Source organism: Xenopus tropicalis, chromosome 2 (genome assembly GCF_000004195.4).
Source record: "Xenopus tropicalis strain Nigerian chromosome 2, UCB_Xtro_10.0, whole genome shotgun sequence".
Taxonomy (NCBI): domain Eukaryota; kingdom Metazoa; phylum Chordata; class Amphibia; order Anura; family Pipidae; genus Xenopus; species Xenopus tropicalis.
In genome coordinates this window covers 90,617,213-90,638,472 of record NC_030678.2, presented here as the reverse complement: position 1 = coordinate 90,638,472, position 21,260 = coordinate 90,617,213, and the positions used below count along the sequence as shown (strand labels likewise).

Here is a 21,260-nt window from a genome sequence, read left to right as displayed (position 1 = left end):
GTCATCACTATACACAATAACACTTTCTTGTTTTTATTAAACACTTTATTGTTGACTGTTCACAAAAGAAATACTACGTGTACCCACCCTATATTTATTCTCTCCAATTTGTTCAACCTGGAATCTTTTTGCACATTTGCACTGAGCAACTTGTCTCGTGACCTGTTGTAATGACAATTATGGGAGGTTACTTAATGCATTTTGTTTTTTATATAAGGCATAAGGCTTAAGTATAAAGAAAGGCTCTGTACCTCATCCTCAATCTTGTCTGCATCTGTTGTTGGCCGATAGGCATCTTTGTTGGGATGAAGTGCAGCAACAAACTCATAGTAATCTATATATCCATCACCATCGCGATCAAAAATATCAGCAACAGCGGTCATCTCTAGTCTTGTGGTTGGGAATTCTGAAACGCATTCAGTAATATATTAGATCAAGAGTGTGTCACCTACTCTTGAACTGGCATGGAATTACTACTTCAATCAACATTAATCAGCTAACATGGGCTGCAGGTTAAAAAACTGGAGAGGTGCATTATTGACAATGTCTTTACAGTGTTAAAAGTAGATGAAAGTCCCAACTCTGACCCACATAATTCACTTACTAGAAGCCAAGATCCCATCAATGAATTCTTGTCTGGTGATTTTTCCATCTTGGTCTTTATCAATTCTTCTAAAGAAATCCATGACTCGAGATTTTTTATGGTTCATCCAGCGCATATACTTCTTCCTCCAAATATCAAAGTCAAAGTTTGCAAATTCCTTTAACTGCAAAGCAAAGATGCATTTTTTTTTTGTCTTGGAACACTTTGTGTTTGAACTATGTTAAATCTAGAACAGAGGGTGAATATGAGAAAGACCGTTGGTCCATACCTCTTCTAGCCTATCAAGGGCATCATTAAGCTTCCTCTGCCTCTCCAGGGCCAGGAGCCAGACCTGCTGCCAGCGAGCAGAGAGCTGATTTATTCTTGGGTTCTTGGTTTCCGGTTGTGAGAGAACTGGAAGGACAGGGGTTGCATTTTGCACTGAATGTTTTCCTGTAGGGCAGTAATAAAAGTAATATGAAAAATGGATAAACAACAACAGATATTACACTTATCTTGTTCAAACATTAACATGAAATGCACCATATGAGGGTGGTGCAAAAAACAAACTATGGATTGTAGTCTGTACTCACTTCTGGTTTTGTCATTAAAAGATGCATGATTCGTATCCGTTGTCTTTCTCTTGTACGTCTTTGTTACTCTGTCTACATCTGGTTGCTTTTGAGTCATTTCTTCCATGAATACCTGTCAGAAATAATAATTACACTATTATTATTAAAACCTAAAAAGCAAAAGGTTTTGCTTTGCTAAAGTGCAAAGCGTCATTCTGTAGCTAACTTAGTTTGTTAACTGAAACTATAAAGGCCATGTAAATAATGAGATATTAATCTCACCTGGTGCTCACTGATCAGTGCTTTGACCTGGTCAATGTTCTGGGGCATAGGGTCCTGGCCTCTCTGAATGAGTGTGGTTTCTGCCCATTGAATCCAAGAAAGTAGCTCATCCAGCAACTCAGAATTTGCCAGGAGCTCAGACAGTGCAGTTTGCAGTCTTTGCTGGTGCTGGTTTCCCCAGGTTAGCACCTTAAAATACACAACAAAAGTCAATAGGGCAGACCATATGCAGATACTGGTGACTGTTTACATACACAACTTAACAATAAAATTAACAAAAATTTCACTGTTTTCTTCCACAATTACATATAATAATAGGATAGAAGCAATTCAAAATGGGAAGATCAGACTTTAGGGTGAAGATACATGGAACTACTAGTAGCAGCTACTTGTCATGGCTACAAAACTTGACAATGCTAACACTTTACTGATAATTGCCTCTACGTGTGTTTTAGCAGAGGCAATTCTCAGTACTGTCTATGGCAGGGTATTTTCTGGCATTTAGTATCCGTGACAAGTAGCTGCTACTAGTAGCTCTGTGTGTCTTCACCCTAAGGGCTAAGACAAATGGGGCGATTAGTTGCTGCGACTGCAAATTTTAGAGTTTACTATAGCCCCGTCTGTCTTTGCCCTAAGGGTTAGGGATGGAAGAGATTTATTGCAGGCAACTAATCTGTCCATGGGGCATTAGCCTAAGGGTGAAGACACATAGGGATACTTAGTAGTAGCTACTTGTCATGGCTACAAAATGTCAGAAAATACCCTGCACTATAGACAATACCGAGAATTGGCACTGCTAAAACACATATAGAGACAATTGAAAAATATATATATATATTTTAATTAACAGTAAACAAGACAAAGATTATTCCTCGCACCTGAAGCAACCAAAATTCTAGTATATTTTCTTAGTGCGTCAGATTACTGGGAAAACTCTGCTAATCATCTTTATCAGTAAGCTTCCAGGGATATTTGCCATGATGCAAGGCGAGAAAGAAAAAGCTGTCACTGTTAACTTTTAAAAAAAAGATTTTTATACCACAAATTTTCTTTTAGAAAGCACAATCAATGTGCCCCAACCCCCCCCATCCCATAGGCCCACTAATGGATAAGAGTAAGTACGAGATGGAGGGTTATTAATTTAATACCCCACATTTATTTTTTCCTCTCAAAGTAAATAGCTCCTTACACTTCACCCATATCTTGTAACCACCGCTTCTTTCATAACCTTCTAAAATACAGCTTCTAGTCCTGCAACGTTCTCTGGAGCAATGTGCTACATTAGTGAAATGCTACAAATTTTTGTTGTACTATTAAAGAATACCTTAAAAGTTAAACCATTAGGGAGGCACACTTAACTGTTAGACACTTGAAAAATTTACACAATGAAAAATTTTTCTGTAAATCTCACTTCATCTACCTAACCTCAAGTGTCACTTCTTTCCAGCAGGTACACCCCTTGAGTTTTCTAGTTTCTATTTCTAGATGGTAAGACGGAACTCGTATGAGTTTTCTGTATACCTAGTTATTAAACAAGAAAGCTACTTTCACTATGTTATGGAACCAGACTGCATACAGACTTTCACAATGATTCCAAACAGAACAGAATATACTACATTTTTTTCTGTTTTAATTTAAATGCACACATATTCATCATGACAAGAAAGCCACACTCTATAAACTGTAAACATTCTTCCATAATCTCATCCTAACTGTAACCAGGGCAGCCTCATCCCACCCCCAGCCAATTACTGTGTGGGAACAACTGCTCTTAGTTGATTGTTTGTGCACTATACAGTGTGTTCTCATAGTGCATATTTCTGTTACTGTGAATTTCAAGATAATTTAAAATTTTTATATTTTTGGCTAACTGTGCATCTTGCTCATTTATGATATTCTTTATGTCAATGTATACTTCTTGTCTTACAGTACTTATCTACGAACAGAAAGACTGTACCTCTTCAAATCTTGCCCGTATAATTGTGATCCAGTGTTTGATAGTGGTTATACAATCTGGATGGCACATAGTCAAGATTTCTTCTCCCATACTAACTGCTGTATTCACATCAATTTGTTTCTCTTCCACCTTCCTCATAAACTCCTAAAAATAAATTGGAGTAAACAAATTCATTTTTCAAGAACATTCACAACTGCAATAAAGAATTTTAAAATTATACACTACTGTTCTCTGACCTTATGAATGTCAATTAGAGACTGCAAAGATTCAGCATCATCAGGTAAAGCTCCCCTAAACCGCAGGGTCTGCTCTGCTTCAGAAAGCCACTCTAGTAGCATGTGGACAGCAGCATGGAACTCCTCAGCCTTAAAGAATAACAGACAACATTCTTTCACTCTGCATAGTGGACCACCCAATGTTTCTGGCATAACCATGACTTGTGAAATATATATGCATTTGTCCAAAACAATTTTTATCATATTGCCCATTTCACATCTAGCCCCATATGTAGCAGCTCCACTTAAAGAATGTAGGAGGATTATGCTGTCACCTGTTTAAGTGCTTGCTCTAGGCGGGTCTGTTTTGACACAGACAGTTTGCATACTGTGTCCCATCGAGTGCTGAGTTCCTGAAGTTGAACCTTCACCCAAGTAGTGTCCTCTCTACTGCTTTCAAGCAATTCTCTGGCAGAACGTTTTAGGGCCTGTACACTACTGGTTCTCTTTCCAAGCTCCTTTTGGAAAACCTATGAGCAAAAACAGCAAAGATACCTAAGATACCTTTACACCAGCTACACTGTCACATGTGACAACAAAGTAGAAAAAATTTCCAAATGTGACAATTATAAAACAAATGCAACAACTATAGACCACAAAGTATGTTACTAAACCAATAACATGGAAATCAATAGTATCTTCTGTCTTTTAATTTACCATGCTCTTACCTTATGAGCATCCATGAGGTTCATAACAAGGTCTAAATCCCCATGCAATGGCTGGTCCTCAGCAAGCTGAGGCTCCACTTTGTAAAGCCAATCAACAAGTGCCTGAAGGGCATCCATGAACTGGCCTGAGAAAAGCAGAGCTTCCTCTAGCTTGTGCTGCCTGCAGAATTGTCAAGAGAAGAAATTATTATGTTGCTGTAAAGGTAATACACATCCCATTTTCACATTTTCAAAATCACATTAATTTTATGTACTACTGCCAAGCTAATTAAAGTAGCAACACATCTGTTATGATGCATTTCAAAAGTAAAATTGACTCTTTGGTGCGAGACTTCAGATATATAAAGAGCTCCAGCTAGTGATACTATACAGTTTATCACAAAACATCTTCAACCACAGCACAACTGTAGCATTCAGTTGAGCCAAAACATAGGTGTCTGCACCCATAAATATCCTTCAGCAGCAACTGATCTATAATTTTCTTGCACGTTTAAATCAGCACTTGGATTGTCCTAGGAAATGTAGTTTATCTATGCTTGGAGGAAATAATCTGCATTCAGATAAACATGAATAATGCTGCCTTTATTTCAGCATGTGACTAATATACAAAATGTAATACCTAACACTGTCATTTCTGGGAAGGATTTGGCTTTCAGATAAATATCAGCATAGAGCAGGGAAAATAAGTTTTTAACACGTCAACGTTTTTCTCAGTAAATATATTTCTAATGGGGCTACTGACATGAAATTTACATCAGATGTCGGTAACAACCCAAGTAATCCACACATACAAAGAAATCAAAACAAATAAGTCCATAAATTAAGTTATGTGTAGTAAAGTGGAATGACACAGGAAATAAGTACTGAACACGCTTACCGAAATGCATTTAATACGAAGTAGAAAAGCCTTTGTTAGTAATAACAGCTTCAAGGTGCATGCATTGCTCAAGTGTAATTTTGGCCCATTCTTCCACACGAACTGTCTTCAAATCTTGAAGGTTGCAGGGGCCATTCCTATGAACTCTGATCTTCAGTTCTTTCCTTAGATTTTCAATTGGATTCAAGTCGGGTGATTGACTGGGCCATTCTAGCAGCTTTATTTTCTTTCTCTGAAACCAATTGAGAGCTTCCTTGGCTGTGTGTTTGGGATCATTGTTCTTGTTGAAATGTCCACCCTCATTTCATCTTCAGCATCCTGGTAGATGGCAGCAGATTCTTATCAAGAATGTCCTGATACATTTCTCCATTCATACTTTCTTCAATTACATGAAGTCTGCCAGTACCATATGCTGAAAAACATCTCCACGCCATGACGTTCCAACCTCCAAACTTCACTGTTGGTATTGTGTTTTTGGGGTGATGTGCAGTGCCATTTCTCCTCCAAACATGGTGTGTGCAATGACATCCAAAGAGTTTAATTTTGGTATTATCTGACCAGACTATATCCTCACAGAATTTAATTGGCTTGTCCAAATGTTGTGCAGCAAACTTTAAACAAGCTTCAACAAGCTTTTTCTTCAGCAGTCTTTGCGGTGAGTATTCCTTGAAGCCATGTCGGTTGAGTGCATCACTTATTGTTTTCTTTGAAACAACTGTACCTGCTAATTCAAGGTCTTTCTGAAGCTCTTTCTTGAGTGATCCTTGGCTCTTGGACAGCTCGTTTGATTATTCTTTTGACTCCTCTGTCAAAAATCTTGTGAGGAGCACCTGGTCGTGGCAGGTTAAGGGAGAAATTATGTTCTTCTTACTTCCAGATAATGGTCCCAACTGTTCTCACTGAAACATTCAGAAGCTTAGAAATACGTCCGTAACCAATTTCATCAGTATGTTTTGCAACAATAAGGTTGCAAAGGTCTTGAGAGAGCTCTTTGCTTTTACCCATGATGAGACACTTCTTGTGTGTTACCTTGGTAATGAGAAACCTTTGTATAGGCCATAAATTATGACTAAACTAACTGATATTAATTTGCACTGATAGGAGACAGGATTGCTTTCTAAATACTGATTTCTAAATAGCATATTTCAGCAGGTTTCTTTGCTTTCCATGCCTTTTGGCACCTCCTTTTCTTCATGTGTTCAATACTCATTCCCTATGTTATTCCACTTAACTTAATTTATGGACTTATTTGTATGAATGGATTACTTGGGTTGTTACCGACATCTGGTGTAAATTTCATCTCAATAGCCCCATAAGAAATATATTTACATTGTAAATGTTGATGTGTTCAACACTTATTTTTCCTTCTGTATCTACATTTCACAAATATTAATATAAATATATTATTTGTTTGTAAGTAAAAGTCAGGATCTCACTGTATTTGAACAAGAATGCACACAAAGCAGGCTATGTTGTTACACTTATTGTGCAGGCTAAACGGGATATTTTCTCTCTTTATATAGAAATTTGGTCCTTGTGACAGAGACTACACTGTCATTTAAATTGCACTAGTTATACTTTAAACAAAGAATGTGCTTGCATTTACTGCTGTCAAAGCTGACATTTGAACATTTGAAATTTGAACCACTACACAAATATTTAAATAAGAAAAAGTACCTTTCAACTGATTTGCCACACACTGTATCCCACTTGTCTCTGACTTCACCTAGTAGATGATCTAATTTCTGGACATCACCGCTTAACAGGGCCTTCTCCTTCAATGCCCGTCCAGTCCTGACTGTAGTGTCATACACAGGCTGTTTGCTTCCTAGGGTTTTTTGGAACTCCTGCAAATTCGTGAAAAACAGTATTACTTGGGATCATCTATAAATATAAATATCTAAATATGTAAAGAGTTATATTTCTTTGTGAATCATGAAAGAATAAGCTTTCGAGGCTACAGGTGATTTTAGAAGATACCTATGGAATTAAGATATGTCACACAGCTGAGCAGAATAGAAAAAAATTATGACAGGCCCTAACCTTGTGCTTAGATAGCTGCAGTTTGATCTTGTCAGGATCATTTGAGATTTCCAGCTCAGAGTCAAGATGGTTTTCAGCCTCCTCAAGCCAGTCAATTAGCTTCTTCCATGCTTCATGAAACTAAAATATAAGAAATGCATACTCTTGAAAAGTGCAATATTACACAGAAATACATCCAGTTACCATTTGATAATGTACCAACATTATACAAAAATCATACATGGCTGCAGTAACACATGTACATAATACTAGACAGTGATTTTTTTATTTTCATTGCTCCTGCATACACCACATACCTGTTTGGCTCGCTTTCTAGCATCATCTAGAGATCGACCTCGCTCTACAGAGCGCTGGACAACCTTTTCCCAGCGAGACTGAACACTGAGAAGAAGATTCTTTATAAGAACTACATCTTGCTTCTGGCTAAGAAACTTCAGTTGATTTCCAATTTTATCCAGTTCAATTATGTGTTCACGGTGGATATTAACCTCATTTACAAACACCTAAGACAAATCAAGGAACACAAACTTAGAACAAATAAAGAATCCTGGGTACTGGTTACAAGAAGTAATCAGTACTGCTGCATTTTTCTATTTTGAAATGTAAACTTTATGTATCAATATATCGGTCTCTCATAACAGCTTAAGAGTTTTCATTCTAATAGACAATAATAATATATAATAAATATAATTTTATTTTAATAATTAAAACATGTTTCATATTTTCATTATTAAATTAATAATGGTATATTGATAATATCAATGACCCAAATCACCTTGTGTTCATCGATTTGGAAGAGAACAGTGTCTAGGATCAAACTTGGAGAAGGTGCAATGTTCAAACTCTGCTCAGCTTGAGTCAACCAGTTAATAAAATCTTGTAGTGAATTCTGAAAATCAGTAGCCAGAGTAAGGGCTTCCTCCAGCTTTGCCTAAAGAAAGCATATGACAAGCAGAAAGGTAAATACTTTTTAACAAGTATATGTTTTCTCCTATTGTTTAACACTAATATCCATTGAGTGTTTTCGACAGTTGGCTTCGACAGTTCGCAATTTTTTAGTTTCCTTCCATACTGTATATCTGTTATATGAATCTCCTTACAGAAATCCTAATTAAAAATACAATCTTTTTTGACAGTACAGTGGCTTTAATTATAGTGATATTTGTGCAAAAATGTTCACATTAAGTCATACTATTCTCAGAACAGAATTTTCCTTTGTAAAACAAAGTTTTGCAACACAACTTTACACATGGTGCCAAAAATTAGAGCAAACTACTATTCTCAAACTGCTATTAACATCTGGGTCTAAAACCTATCTATAATTACATGTATACTCATGTACAAATATTCATCACACAATTACCTTTCTCTCTTCAACTTTGTTGCTAATTGCCTGCCACTTTCTTTTAAGAATAGACACATTCTGTTCTGTGATGGAGCCTGTTGCATCGTCTCGACTTATAAGCATTAGCTGCCCTTTGTCAAGAAGGTGTCTGTACAGATCCTCATTTGCTTTGATTTCTGCAAACAGCTCCTGTACAACACAACCTCAAGTGTCAGACAGGAAAGAAAAATCACAATAACAAACAAAATGCAGTGTTTTTATATCAATATAAACATTTGTATGTGAATTCCTTCTGCACAAGCAAGGCAGATATGTATGCCTCCAAATATCTCACAAACATCATTGCTCCTACCATGCAAGCAATTATGCAATACATTATATTATATGTCATTACAGATTTTTGCAGAGCTTGTTACTATGACTATTACCAAACCTTCTCTACTCTTGTAAAGATCAGGCAGGCTAAAGCAACACTTGCTCCACCCTGACCTTTATCTCACTACAATCCGTGATATATGTATGATGAAACTGTATATATTAAGAATGTTAGTTACACCTGAAATAGGCAAATCTTCATTCCAAAATTAGCGGCTGTTAACATGGCTCTTATTAGTATTAGCAAAACAGAATTTTTATTTAATCATTTTCAAACAAGCCCTGATGCCTACAGCAAGTGAATTACAGACTTACCATGTGAGCCTGAAGCTGCTCCCGTGCAGTTTCAGGCAGTCCACCTGTTGGCTTGGCTGCTGAAAGCTGGCTTTCTATATTGGTCTGCCACTGAATGAAATCCTCAATCTCACCAGAGAAGCCTTGAGCCTAGTTGGTGTAAAAGAAAGATTCTAGAGATAACTTGCTTCTTACTCTCCTTGCACTGCCACGGGGAACAAATATCAGATAAACAAGTTGTTGTCATATGAGAAAAATAGGATTTTGTGTTAACATCAAGTATGTGTTGGCCCTAAAGTGATGCATCCTCCAGTTTTCAGGGAAATGGTAATTTTCAGAACAGTAGTTTTCAGAAAGTAATGGTTACGTGTGTAATATCGTGCGCTAAATATCGCACACGGCAAAATATATCGCACACGACAGGAAATAACACAGGTGGCGGGAAATAACGCAAGAAAATTACTCATCGCGAGTTAAATAATGCAAAGAACATTGCGTCTTAATTATGACGCCTGTGCTTTTAGTGAATCGAGCGTTAAGACGCAAAAAATAAGAAGTGATAAAATTTTTAACCCATGCTATAAATTGTGCTCGTTTTATCGACCTTTAGTGAATCGGCCCCCATATCTGAAATAAGCTGCGGGCATTGTTATAGTGTTAGAGTGATTAGTCGCAACAACTACGTTTTAAAATGATAACACCATTTCTGAAAGAGAAAAGTCCTGCATCCACAAAGAGACAAAGGAGAAAAAAATTTAATGATGAGGTGGGTATACACGGCTCTCAGTCAGACCTATCTGCCCAATGTATGTTCGAAAATAGGGCAGATGTTGATCAGGCAGGTTAAAAAATTCCCTCGGGGGCAAGGAGCACATTGGCTTGTTTTTGTGGCCTACATCATGTCAATGTCGTTTGATCGTTTGGCCTCTGGATTGGATCAATCCGTTATCGCCCACATCAAGTTGGGCATATTGTGGAAAAATCCAGATCTTTCAGTGTAATGCCACCTTAATATAAATTTCTTTTTTTCTCACATTGTCTAGGGGGGCAGAGGAACTGCGGGGAGAAACCAAGGGTGTCTCCCAACGTAAGGAAGGGTGGGTAGGAAATATAGCCATATAATTAGGCTACCTCTGCCCACAGCACCATACTACCAAAGAATGGCAAATAACACCACAGTACCAGTATCAGATGCATCCTTCTTTTATGACATCACAGATAAAAAACAGAGGATTTTTTTTGTTCTGCAAAAACATCAAAGCCATAAAATTTTGCAGAGGAGTGGAGGCCAAAGTGTCCGCTCTTCCCAGTTTCTCTGCTGAAGTTTAAATGCCCACAACGTCCTTACTACTCTCATGGAGAGCATCCTAATTACTACTGCAACCAGTTGGGCAGTAAAGACATTGGCCCTTGGGCTCTGTGGGTGGTGTTGAGCCATTAACAATGGTGGGGTTTTTAAGGCACACTGGCCCTGGCAGCTGCAAAAATCAGTTTGTAAACTGCTCCTGATGCTGAAAAACAGGATAAAAAATCCTTTAGTTTTTTTTATCCATACCATTCTTAAAGGAGGAAGCATCTGATACTGGTAGTGTAGTTTTCTTTGACAGGATAGACACAGGGACATCCACTGATGAAGTTCATTTGTCAGTGGTTTTGATGGAAAGGGTTAGTGGCATTGAAAGAACACTAATAGCTGAAAATGTCCCTCTGGGGTATACCATTTGGACTGAATAATACTGTGCAAATCTAAAATAAATATTACATGGAATTATAGAAGAAATATAGTTCTGTCCTTATTTGTAGCAGACCTGTCTTTGACTGGGTCCTTGCAACCCTGAGATCCACTTTACTGTGCTGAAAGATGGTGATGGCTAGAACGTGTCCTAGTGCTGAAAGCTGTTATCCAGTGGTCCTGCACATAATGCATTTTTATATTATTTTCCATTTTTTGTAAAGCTTTTGACCCTGACATTAATCTAGAAAGGTTTAACTCTGACCCTATAGCACTACAGGACCATGGGGATACAAGGGAATGTAATTTTTTCAGTGTAACATTATAATCCATTTCATGTGTTAAAGGAAATAGTCACTGATATAAATACAAAAAAATCCCTAAAGTGGATGTTTAATGAAACTTCTTTTAATCTTGTGTTACAAGATTACAGTTTTGTTTTGTTTTTTAATATTTAGTGATTTGTTTGTGAGCTAAAGAACAAATTATTTACACCTGCAAGCAAATGCTAAGGCCAATGGCACAAAAATTGTTAGCTGGTGCTTAAAGGCCAGCACAGAAAATACAATCCACTCTATCTGCGTGCAGCGACACATCTGAGCTGTCAGTTTTGCCTTAAAGAGATACTGACACCAGAAATTAAACTGTTTTTAAATATAGCATAACCTTTTTTTGCATGAGCTTTAAAATTTTGCCTTAAATGTATTTGTCCAATGCTTTTACATTACCTATCTGATCACCCTTCTCTATGTTCCTCTATGAGGGGGCTGCCATATTTGTGCAGCAGGAGCTCGTTAGCATTAGAAGCTATAACTGACAGGTTGAGAAGAGACAGTCAGGTTGGCAAAACAGTAACGTTTAGGGACTTCAAGTAACAATTACTTACAAAAAACTTGTCAATGATCAGCTCAACCCATAGGTAACTTTTTATGCACATTTATATTTTTAAAAGTAGTTTTTTCACCTCAGTATCACTTTAAAGGAAAACTATACCCCCAAAAATGTAGGTCTCTATAAAAATATAGTGCATAAACAAGCTCATATGTAAAACCCTGCTTCATCTAAATAAACCATTTTCATAAAAATATACTTTTTTAGTAGTATGTGCTATTGGTTACACCAATTTTAAGAATTAAGGGCCACCTCCTGGAATCATAGGATTCACAGTGCACACAAACAAGCCAAGGCACACATACATGCTAGGCCACATCAGCTAATTAATGAGCAGAGAAGCATTTGCTTCCACACTTCTTCCTTTTACATTTAGAGCTGCATTATTTCGGGTCATGTGAAAAATAAGTTAACACCCAAAGCAGTTTGGACAAATGTTTATCTCAGTGACTATTCCTGTTTATAAGGTTTATAATTATTGTTTGTCAGCTAGGTTCATAGCAGAAAAAAAACACAATAAGAAACGTAATACTGAAATATATGAAATTAAAGGAATACTGTCATGGCAAATGCAACATGGGGCTGGTCATATTCTTCATTTCCCAGGGTGCTACAGCCATGTGACCTGTGCTCTAATAAACTTCAGTCACACTTGCAAGTGCTGCAAGTTGGAGTGATATCACCCCTCCCTTTCCCCCCCAGCTGCAGATCAGTATAACACTGGGGAGGCAGCAAGATAGCAGCTCCCAGTAGATATCAGAATAGCAATTAATTGTAAGAAATCCAAGTCAGAATCAGGGGCAATGCACTGAGATGGCTGCTTACACACCAATACTACAGCTAAAAAAATATATTTGTTGGTTCAAGAAACAGTGTAATGAGAATGAGAAATTCTTAAAAAAGTTTTCGCCCACATCGATATTCCTCTTTGATAAATCTGACTAGACTATGTATCTATGGGTGTGACTGAAATGTGCTTTTTGTACTACATGGTTTTATGGTGATCCTAAGTATGTATTATCTGTTTCACAAACCTGCTGCAGGGCCATATCCAGCTGCTGCTCTCTCTCCTCAGTTTTCTGAAGCACAATTTCCCATAGCTGGTTTAGAGTTTCAAGCCGAGTTCTAAGGCTGCTGGCATCGTCTCCTGCACTGGACTCAAGCAGCTCATTACCTGCCTTATTTACAATCTGCACAGTGCTTTGGTGTGCAAGCACATCATTCTTCAACACCTACAAGTAACAAAATACACATACTATTTTATACTAGACGATAGTGAAGGTGATGGAATCAGTAATGAAATCCATATATGTCATATAAAATAATATTTAAATGTGTATGAAATACCAATTGTTTAAGTTTATTCTTTTCCCTCCTTATTATTTGGGAGTTAGCAGTCTGTAAGAACACCGCACATCTGCAAAGTGCAGCAGCCTAGTGTTGTGTCTGCTGATGCGCTGTATAGCTATGAAATGAGATCTTACCCATAATAACCTAGTAAGCTTATCAAATAAACATAAATAACCAAAATAAGGGGGAACAAATCAAGAAGAGTTGTACAACTTTATGGACCTTCATATATACACTCATGCATTAAAATATTAAAATACTTAAAATTATAGGAAAACTTTCTTAATTTTTACAATATATAGTTTATTAGTTAAATATTTTTTCAGTGCATCATTTGTAATGTAAATAACAAACATATAATTTAACTGCTACATAAAATAAGATCAAAGATAATATGGAACTCTTTCCAACACAAAAAGTCAGTGCCTGTCAAGGAGGAAGCTGAAAACCTATGGATCCAAACTTACATGATGTTTTGCAAGCTCCACTTCAATAACTTTAGGGTCTCCACAGATTGGTCTTTGGGCATTCAGCAGTTCATTCGTGTGAGTCAGCCAGGACATCAATTCAGCAAGAGCATGCTGGAACTGCCCAAGAGCCAGCAAAGAATCCTCTAGTTTTTGCTGTGGAATAAATAGTTTACAATGTTAACTATGGGTATGGGCTTCAAAATACTAGGGCTAACTCCCGTTTGCATGTGAGACATACCTGTCTGTGTGCAATTTTTTCTCCTAAATTTTCCCACAGATGCTTCAGTTCAGTTAGAGGTCCCTGGATGATATCTCTGTCTGTGTCATCAATGGCTTTCTTGAGCATAAGCTCTCCTTGGTGGTTTAATTTCTCCATTTCTATCTGCTGTTGGTAAACCTCCACCTTAAACTCCTGTACAGAACAGAATAATATTTGTCATTAAAGTATTTATTGGTCTAACTATGCAGAAAACAAACTAAATTTACTTTGTGATAGTGTTATGACAGTGGGGAAAATATTCTTGACAAAACACTATGTATAGTACTACATTAACTTCTATAAAAACTCTTAAATCTGTTTTTACCTTCATCTCTTCAATCTGTTCTTTTACAGTACTGATATCAGTTCCAACAGGAGGCATGTCACAAAGTTTAATAACAGTATTATCCAACCAATCAAACATTGCCTAGAATAAATAAAAATAAATGATTTAACAGATATACACATAGGACAGCTGACACTATAATAACTACTTGCAGTCCTAAAACAATTATATAGTTTTTGTTATTGAATTTTGTGATTTCTAAAGAGAGATCCTATACTATGCGTGTTCTAACATGCATAGCCCTGGTACAAAGATTGACAGTTAATTAACCGAACAAAATTCCACAACTAGGCTTTATGCATAACACTTTTTTAATGTTGTATTAATTTACTAACAATGTAAAGTGCACTATGCATTTAAGGTCAACGTCAAACAGGACATGTTGACTCCATGTCAGAGCTTTGTAAAGGGGTAATCTCGAGCTAGAGGCCACACACACAGAGTCTGAGTCTAGTGCAGTTACTATGATCTCTAAAGCAATAAACAGGACACTGAAGTATCGGGGCTTTTATTGCTCTAAAGTTGACACTCCAAGTGGTTACCTGCAGACTATCCTGGTACTGCACAGCATGAGACATTGCATCTCTGAGTTTTTCAATGCGTTCTGCCCATGTTCTTTTCAAATTTTCCCAAGCTGTGTTCATCTGTATGTGATAAAAAAAAAAAACTTGCCTTAAAATGGGAACATGGTATATCCTCAGAGAAAGAGGGAAATGTAAAAGGGGTGCAAGAGCCAGACAAAGGCAGCAAAACATGTGCAAAAGAACAGACAGACAGGTTATGAGGAGGCAAAAAGACAACAGGAGAAATGTAAATATATATATATATATATATATATATATATATATAAGACTTTCACCTCATCAATACTCTTTTTGACTTCTGGTTTCTCAGTTTCTCCACAAGCAAATATTAGATCTGCTCCAAGGATTCTAATGAATTCCAATTCTTCATGAAGTCCATCCGTCTCCTCTTTAATGCTCTGAAGAACACATGTATAAATTATACAATAATGCCTTAATGGGTACAAGAGTTGAAATTAACTCAAATTGCAAGTGTTCTTACATCTGCAGCTTCAATTTGCTGCTTGATCATTGATGGGTCTATGCCAGGACTTTCGAGATCATGGACAATTTCATGTGTATCCTTAATGGTTGTTAAAAGGGTGTTCATATCCAACCAGAACTTTTCCGCCAATTCAAGGACATCAAGGAATTTACTTTCTCGTTCATCTGCTCGAGCTTTAATGTCCTCCCAAAAAAACACCAACTGGTCCAATTTATCTTGGATATCTGCAAGGATTGTGGAGAAAAACAGTTTACTAATATAAATCTACATTACTTACATTATTATGGAAAAAGTGGGTTCCCACACTCAAATACCTTCTCTCTTGCCATATTAAATCAGGAGAGGTACCTGTCTGTAGGAGCTAAATTAGCAATATCAGTAAGATTGCTTTGTTGTTGCTGTCATGTACTTTTTTCTCTTTTACAAATTTGTTCTTGTTAAGGCATATACTATTTTAGGGAGTTTACAGACCTTTGGCTGCTGGGTCTATGTCTGGTCCCTGGGAGCGACTGATCAGTTCTTCCCCGCGATGTTTCAGAGCCTGAAATGCAGGCTGCAATTTTTCAAGTTCCATGACAGCATTCTTGTTCTCACTAATACACTCCCGAATCTTCTCCACCTCTGCGGGAATGAGAGGGGGCATACGGAGGCGAGAAGCCATGCTTTCAAGAGTCTCCAACATTGGACCAATCTTGTCATGGAACTGTGATTAGGGGAAAGCACAATAATGAGGTTGGTAATACTTGACAGAAAAGTACAGTAGCACACAACTGGTGAGTGGTAACTTAATGTATTAACTAAAGTGGGGTGAAACTTACCTCTCCAATCTGAAATGCAGAGAAGTCAGCCGGACAAGGGAATGTTACCATGGCAGCACACAGAAAATTAAGACATTCCACAAGGAAAGGGAAGGTGATGTGAGATGAAAGGAGAGATGGGGGGGTTAGAGAAGCATGAACCACAGCAAATCAACAATGTAAACATGAAAAACATATGGCCAACCATGCAAATGTTGAAACACAAACATTTAAACCCTATAAATAATGGAAGTAGCAGTGAAGTAAAGGGGGAGCCTGTATAATATCATTAAACCTCATTGCTTCTGTTTGACACTTTAAGGGTACAGTACACAGTGTTTAACTTTCAGTTCTTTTAAACTAAAAGTTCAGCAAAATACTTTGTATATGGAATTTTTTTTCTGTGTTTTGCTATTTCCACAAGTGGGAGCTGCAGTTCTGCTTGCCATAATACAATTAGCTCTTCAATTATTCTTTACTCTCCATCAAACCTGTCCCACAATAATAAGCAAGAGGAATAAGGATAACAGCAGATTTTTAGAGATTTGAAGTGATTTCTACAATCACAATCATATTCGTGTGAAGAATTAAAATACCAGGTTAGAACATGCCAGCACTGCAATAGTGTTAGTATTAATTAGCAAGGGTCATTTTAGTAGTAAAGAATCCAGGTCCTTTCTGCATTATGTAATGCCTTTTACCTGTGCTGCCTGTGCTAAAGCATCATCCAACACCATGGCTCTCTTACGCACTTCCTCCTTAATTCCAACATAGAGCTTTTCTGCGCTGCGGTACTTCTCCTGAACTGCTGTGCCTTCTTCAGGGTTTAGCTCAGAAAGGTGAGGTCCAATTTTCAGGAGCTTATCAATGTGAGGCTTATGCTCAGCAACAGACTCCCTTAATTGCTAAAAATGTAGACATATTAACATATGTAAACTTTATACACAAACACACCTTTAACAAATGGTCCCTCATTCTCACGGATATATTGGTGGACCGGGGCCAAAATATTAAGATGATGAACAAAGTTCCAGCACACCAATAAATTACAACACTAGTTTTTTTCATATTCATATTGAATGTTTCAGTCAAGGTCACTATGGAAACTGGTATTGTAGTTTATTGGGGAACAGTCCTTCAGTTATTTCCATAGTTACTATTATATATTGATACATGCATCCATAACAGTTCACCGAAACATAATCTGGGGCAAACTTGTTTCTATGTAAAAGAAATTAGCGGTCTCATTTCTCTTCTGTGCCTTGGGAAATTAGGGAGTGTTTTATAAATAGCTTCCATTTTGTAAAGTACTACATGACCCTGCAATCCTACCCTCATTTCTTCCTGCTGTTGCCTCAGCATCTCATGATCTACTGCAGGAGGAGGCAGCTGGGAAAAGAGAACCTGCATTTCATCAATCCATGGAATTAATTCTTCATAGGTCTCCCAGAACTGACCAACAAGAACCTGAGCTCGCTCAAGCCGAGCATATCTCTCAGAATTTAGATGGCTTATATCTTCATAGTGCTGCACCAGATTCTTAGTTTTCTCCTGTGATAAATTATAAGAAACAGATGAAAGTAAATGTATGATGACCTTGTAGCAATACATAAATCAACTATTTAATACAGCACAGAGCATTGGCTGTATGGGAAAAAAATACTATTTACTTGTAACACAGATTTCTGTTCATCTCCACAGGTTGCCAGGATCTCTTCCTCTGTGCTAATCAATTCATCAATGGAATCTTTGTGGCGAATAATATCTACAGAGAAAGCCTGCATAATAACAATATAATTGACATCCTGCGTCAGTGAACATATAGGAGTGAAACTACACAGACATGTGCAAAAGCATTTGTACACTTAAACTTACATGTTAAAAATGCTTAATCAATCCTTATATGGCTTTCTTTTGCATATAAGCCCCAGACATGCCACTACCTCTAAACACCACATTACCCCATGCTTGGTTTACCTCTTAGGCAATTTGTTGTTGGTAATCATACCTTCTGCACCTGTAGCTGGGCTGTGGTCTGGTCTTGTTCCAGACAGATTGAACCCAGTGCCAGAAGTTTTCTCTTGGTTTCAGCCACCCAGGCTAATTCTGCATCAGCAGCTTGCTCATACTAGCAGAAAAGGAGCAGAGACAGAGCAGGACAATGAAGCACGTTCAAAGCAGACGATTGCTCATTTAGCGCTAAAATTCTGAACACACATAGCAAGAATATACACACAAAAGCACCATGCACATGCCATTCCAGCAGTGGCTGCCTACACAACATCCAACTAACAGTCACCAATCTACCAAGCATACTGTGCACATAATCTTTGTTTTCTTTTTTTTAATCTTTGTTAACTTTGTTCAATCTTTGTTTTAATCCCCAATCAGCATTCTGGAAATATCTATTACACAAAGGATATTCCTTTCCTTGGTAAAGTCCATTCCTCACAGCACATGACTGTACATACTGCACATAGAAATTCAAGAGTGAATGCCTGCTCACTTGCTATCTAGCAAACTTCATTTATATTTCCCCTCTCAGTTTGGGAACCTCTGATCAACCTCTGAACACTTGGAAGCACGATGCAATGTTCGTATGAGTACTGATCTGAGAAGTGCACACAGCAAGGACATGTTTGAAGATCCTTCTAGCTACAGAATATGTTGACATTTGACAATTAGAAATGAACATATCATAACCTCATAACCCCATGCTCCAGTACTCCTCTAACAGCTCCCTCAACACCAAACAAGCTCTATCATCTTGAAATTAAATTTAATTATGATACAAACAGATATTCAAACACCAATATAAAACCAGTCTTTTTTTTTAACATTCGTGTGGTTTAAAGCTTTTTGACATTCTTTTCTGCCTTTTTCCAGTCTGACTTTTGAAAAGTTAACCAATTGCCAGGCTTAGTCACACTCAACCAGAGATAAACAGATATATTCACAGGCTACAATTTTTCTTGGCAATGTTTTTTTCCATCACTTATCTATCTATTCAGACCCTCGTGTATTAATCCGCTTGTCTGGGACCCAAGCAATGAGAAACCAGTTTAATTTCCAAACTAATGTTATTTTAAGTTATTTATAAACCACAAACAATAAATACCAGTAATAAATTGTCTTTCAATTCTACTGTCAGCATGATTTTCAAGAATAAAAACTGCCCAAAACAAAATTCTTGTAAAAACAACACCCTGACTTATAGGTTTAATTTTAAGGAACCCATACAATTTTATCAGGATGACATGAAACTTGCAATACAAATTTTATTCTTATGAAATTGTTTATCCTGTATCTAATTTCGAGCTATTTTCCACAACTGTGGTGCTGAAAGTTTTAGGTCCCAGTTTGGTCAAAGAAAGTGAACAAAAGCTCTTTAAAAAAAAGAGTAGAATGACAATAAGGCTCCATGCCTTTAACTGCTAATTAAAAACAACATGCTTTTGGAGGTCCTCTAAATGTTAATAAAGTATTAAAAATTCATTAATGCAACAAAAGTGTAAAGCAAAGACGGACCATTAGATAAAGGTGCCCAAGGCAAAGTCCCTGCATCTTATGGCAATTTTTACTCACTGTACCCTTTACAGTTAGCAAGAACCGTAGTTAATATTGCATTTAAATACAAATAACCAAGACATCATACAGTACAAGAAAATGCCTCTAACAAGCATTGTAAGCGAATAATAAGGTCATAACAAACTTGGGCGTCTAACTTAGGTTAACCAATGGAATAACAGTGGGTTACAATTCAACGAGGACAACATTACTTCTAAGGGGACTGTATACACATTAAAGATGTAACATAGTAATTCAGAAAGAACAATGTCAGAATGGAAAACTGTACTGTTGATTAACAGAAAAGCCCCAGAAGGAGGGATATATATTATTATCCTTTATACATATTATATGGCCAACATATTTTGCAATGCTTCATAAAAAATATATAATAGTCCCAAGCTCAGTGTTTACAACATCAGGGGGCCACATTTAATTGCATATTGCAGAGTGATTTGGAACTGAAAACTAGGAACAAGAGGCCCCAAAAAAACACAAACCTGAAAGGCTTACATTAAAGGATTTTTCCAAGATTCCTACTATAAGACCAGCATGTTAAAAAACAAGGAAGAAACAAGTAAGCAACCTCCCTATATGTACTGTGCATTTCTTTAAATCAGAGGTTCCCAGACTGTGATTTAACCCACCCAAAGGTCAGACATACGTTTGAGATATTATTTGGATAACAATTGGCTGTTTTAGATAATCCAAAGAACAGACTGAAGGTAAGGAGGAGGTTTTTAGACTGATATGTCTATGTTTCCAAAAATGTATAAACTTGTAATAAGGTAAGTGGCCCTGACCACATGGTGGAATGCAAAGGGAGGCCTGAAACCAAAATGCCCCCCCCCCCCCCCACACACTCTTTAGACTGTACACAAAATCTACTCTCCTAATATCTTCTGAAGAATATTAACACAAAATGCAAACAAAAAACTAATTTCACGCCACACAGACTGTACTGGAACAAACAGTAAACATGAAGCACACACTACTGCTACATGGTTTGGGTTTGGATACAACTATGACTTCAGCTGATGAATACATGAAGCATGATTTTTTATGTTAAAACCCCCTTATCTAATTTAGAATTATTTAATTCATGGGCTACACAAAGAATCAAAATGAGTATCTTATGTTATAATAATGTAAGAGTGCACAATGACACAGCACTTCAAAACAGCAGTCATTTCAGTTACAAATATTTCAGCAATTCCTGGAAATTCTGATACTGAACATTTTTGTAAAGAATGGATTACTTTTATCATGATCCAGTGCAAATACTTACCGAGCCTGACATGGCTAAAGGCTCTTCCGTAGTTGTTTCAGTCACGCTGGGCTGGGGACGGCACAATCCTTCCATAGGCTGGAGTACTGTTTCCATTTGTAATAAGCCTATGGAAGGATAGTGCTGCCCCCAGCCCGGCATGTCAGGCTTGGTAAGTATCGCTGGGCTGGGGGCAGCTTTGGGAGACTTTTGGTCCCAAACATTTTGCATGTCATAACTGT

The 21,260-nt window shown here is 37.2% G+C and overlaps 1 protein-coding gene across 24 annotated transcripts in view; it reads right to left on the bottom strand.

Moving 5' to 3' along the window:
- The window catches only part of macf1 (microtubule actin crosslinking factor 1), a 183,641-nt gene that overhangs the window by 17,349 nt on the left and 145,032 nt on the right, over positions 1 to 21,260 (bottom strand). For 18 of the 24 annotated variants that reach the window (XM_002940018.5, XM_031896938.1, XM_031896935.1 and 15 more), the window contains 29 exons: positions 18,193 to 18,312; positions 17,855 to 17,962; positions 17,517 to 17,735; positions 16,886 to 17,089; positions 16,206 to 16,214; positions 15,859 to 16,090; positions 15,385 to 15,611; positions 15,179 to 15,301; positions 14,862 to 14,963; positions 14,299 to 14,400; positions 13,953 to 14,126; positions 13,712 to 13,867; positions 12,929 to 13,126; positions 9,293 to 9,421; positions 8,621 to 8,791; positions 8,033 to 8,188; positions 7,554 to 7,760; positions 7,258 to 7,377; positions 6,892 to 7,061; positions 4,338 to 4,497; positions 3,945 to 4,139; positions 3,631 to 3,759; positions 3,395 to 3,538; positions 1,438 to 1,626; positions 1,177 to 1,288; positions 873 to 1,036; positions 605 to 767; positions 252 to 406; positions 88 to 162 (listed from right to left, as the gene is read on the bottom strand). In XM_002940018.5, coding sequence (XP_002940064.3) covers positions 88 to 162; positions 252 to 406; positions 605 to 767; positions 873 to 1,036; positions 1,177 to 1,288; positions 1,438 to 1,626; positions 3,395 to 3,538; positions 3,631 to 3,759; positions 3,945 to 4,139; positions 4,338 to 4,497; positions 6,892 to 7,061; positions 7,258 to 7,377; positions 7,554 to 7,760; positions 8,033 to 8,188; positions 8,621 to 8,791; positions 9,293 to 9,421; positions 12,929 to 13,126; positions 13,712 to 13,867; positions 13,953 to 14,126; positions 14,299 to 14,400; positions 14,862 to 14,963; positions 15,179 to 15,301; positions 15,385 to 15,611; positions 15,859 to 16,090; positions 16,206 to 16,214; positions 16,886 to 17,089; positions 17,517 to 17,735; positions 17,855 to 17,962; positions 18,193 to 18,312 — 4,413 coding nt within the window. The remainder of the gene's footprint in view (positions 1 to 87; positions 163 to 251; positions 407 to 604; positions 768 to 872; positions 1,037 to 1,176; positions 1,289 to 1,437; positions 1,627 to 3,394; positions 3,539 to 3,630; positions 3,760 to 3,944; positions 4,140 to 4,337; positions 4,498 to 6,891; positions 7,062 to 7,257; positions 7,378 to 7,553; positions 7,761 to 8,032; positions 8,189 to 8,620; positions 8,792 to 9,292; positions 9,422 to 12,928; positions 13,127 to 13,711; positions 13,868 to 13,952; positions 14,127 to 14,298; positions 14,401 to 14,861; positions 14,964 to 15,178; positions 15,302 to 15,384; positions 15,612 to 15,858; positions 16,091 to 16,205; positions 16,215 to 16,885; positions 17,090 to 17,516; positions 17,736 to 17,854; positions 17,963 to 18,192; positions 18,313 to 21,260) is intronic. The other 6 variants (XM_031896933.1, XM_031896936.1, XM_031896942.1 and 3 more) reach the window with 1 other exon arrangement.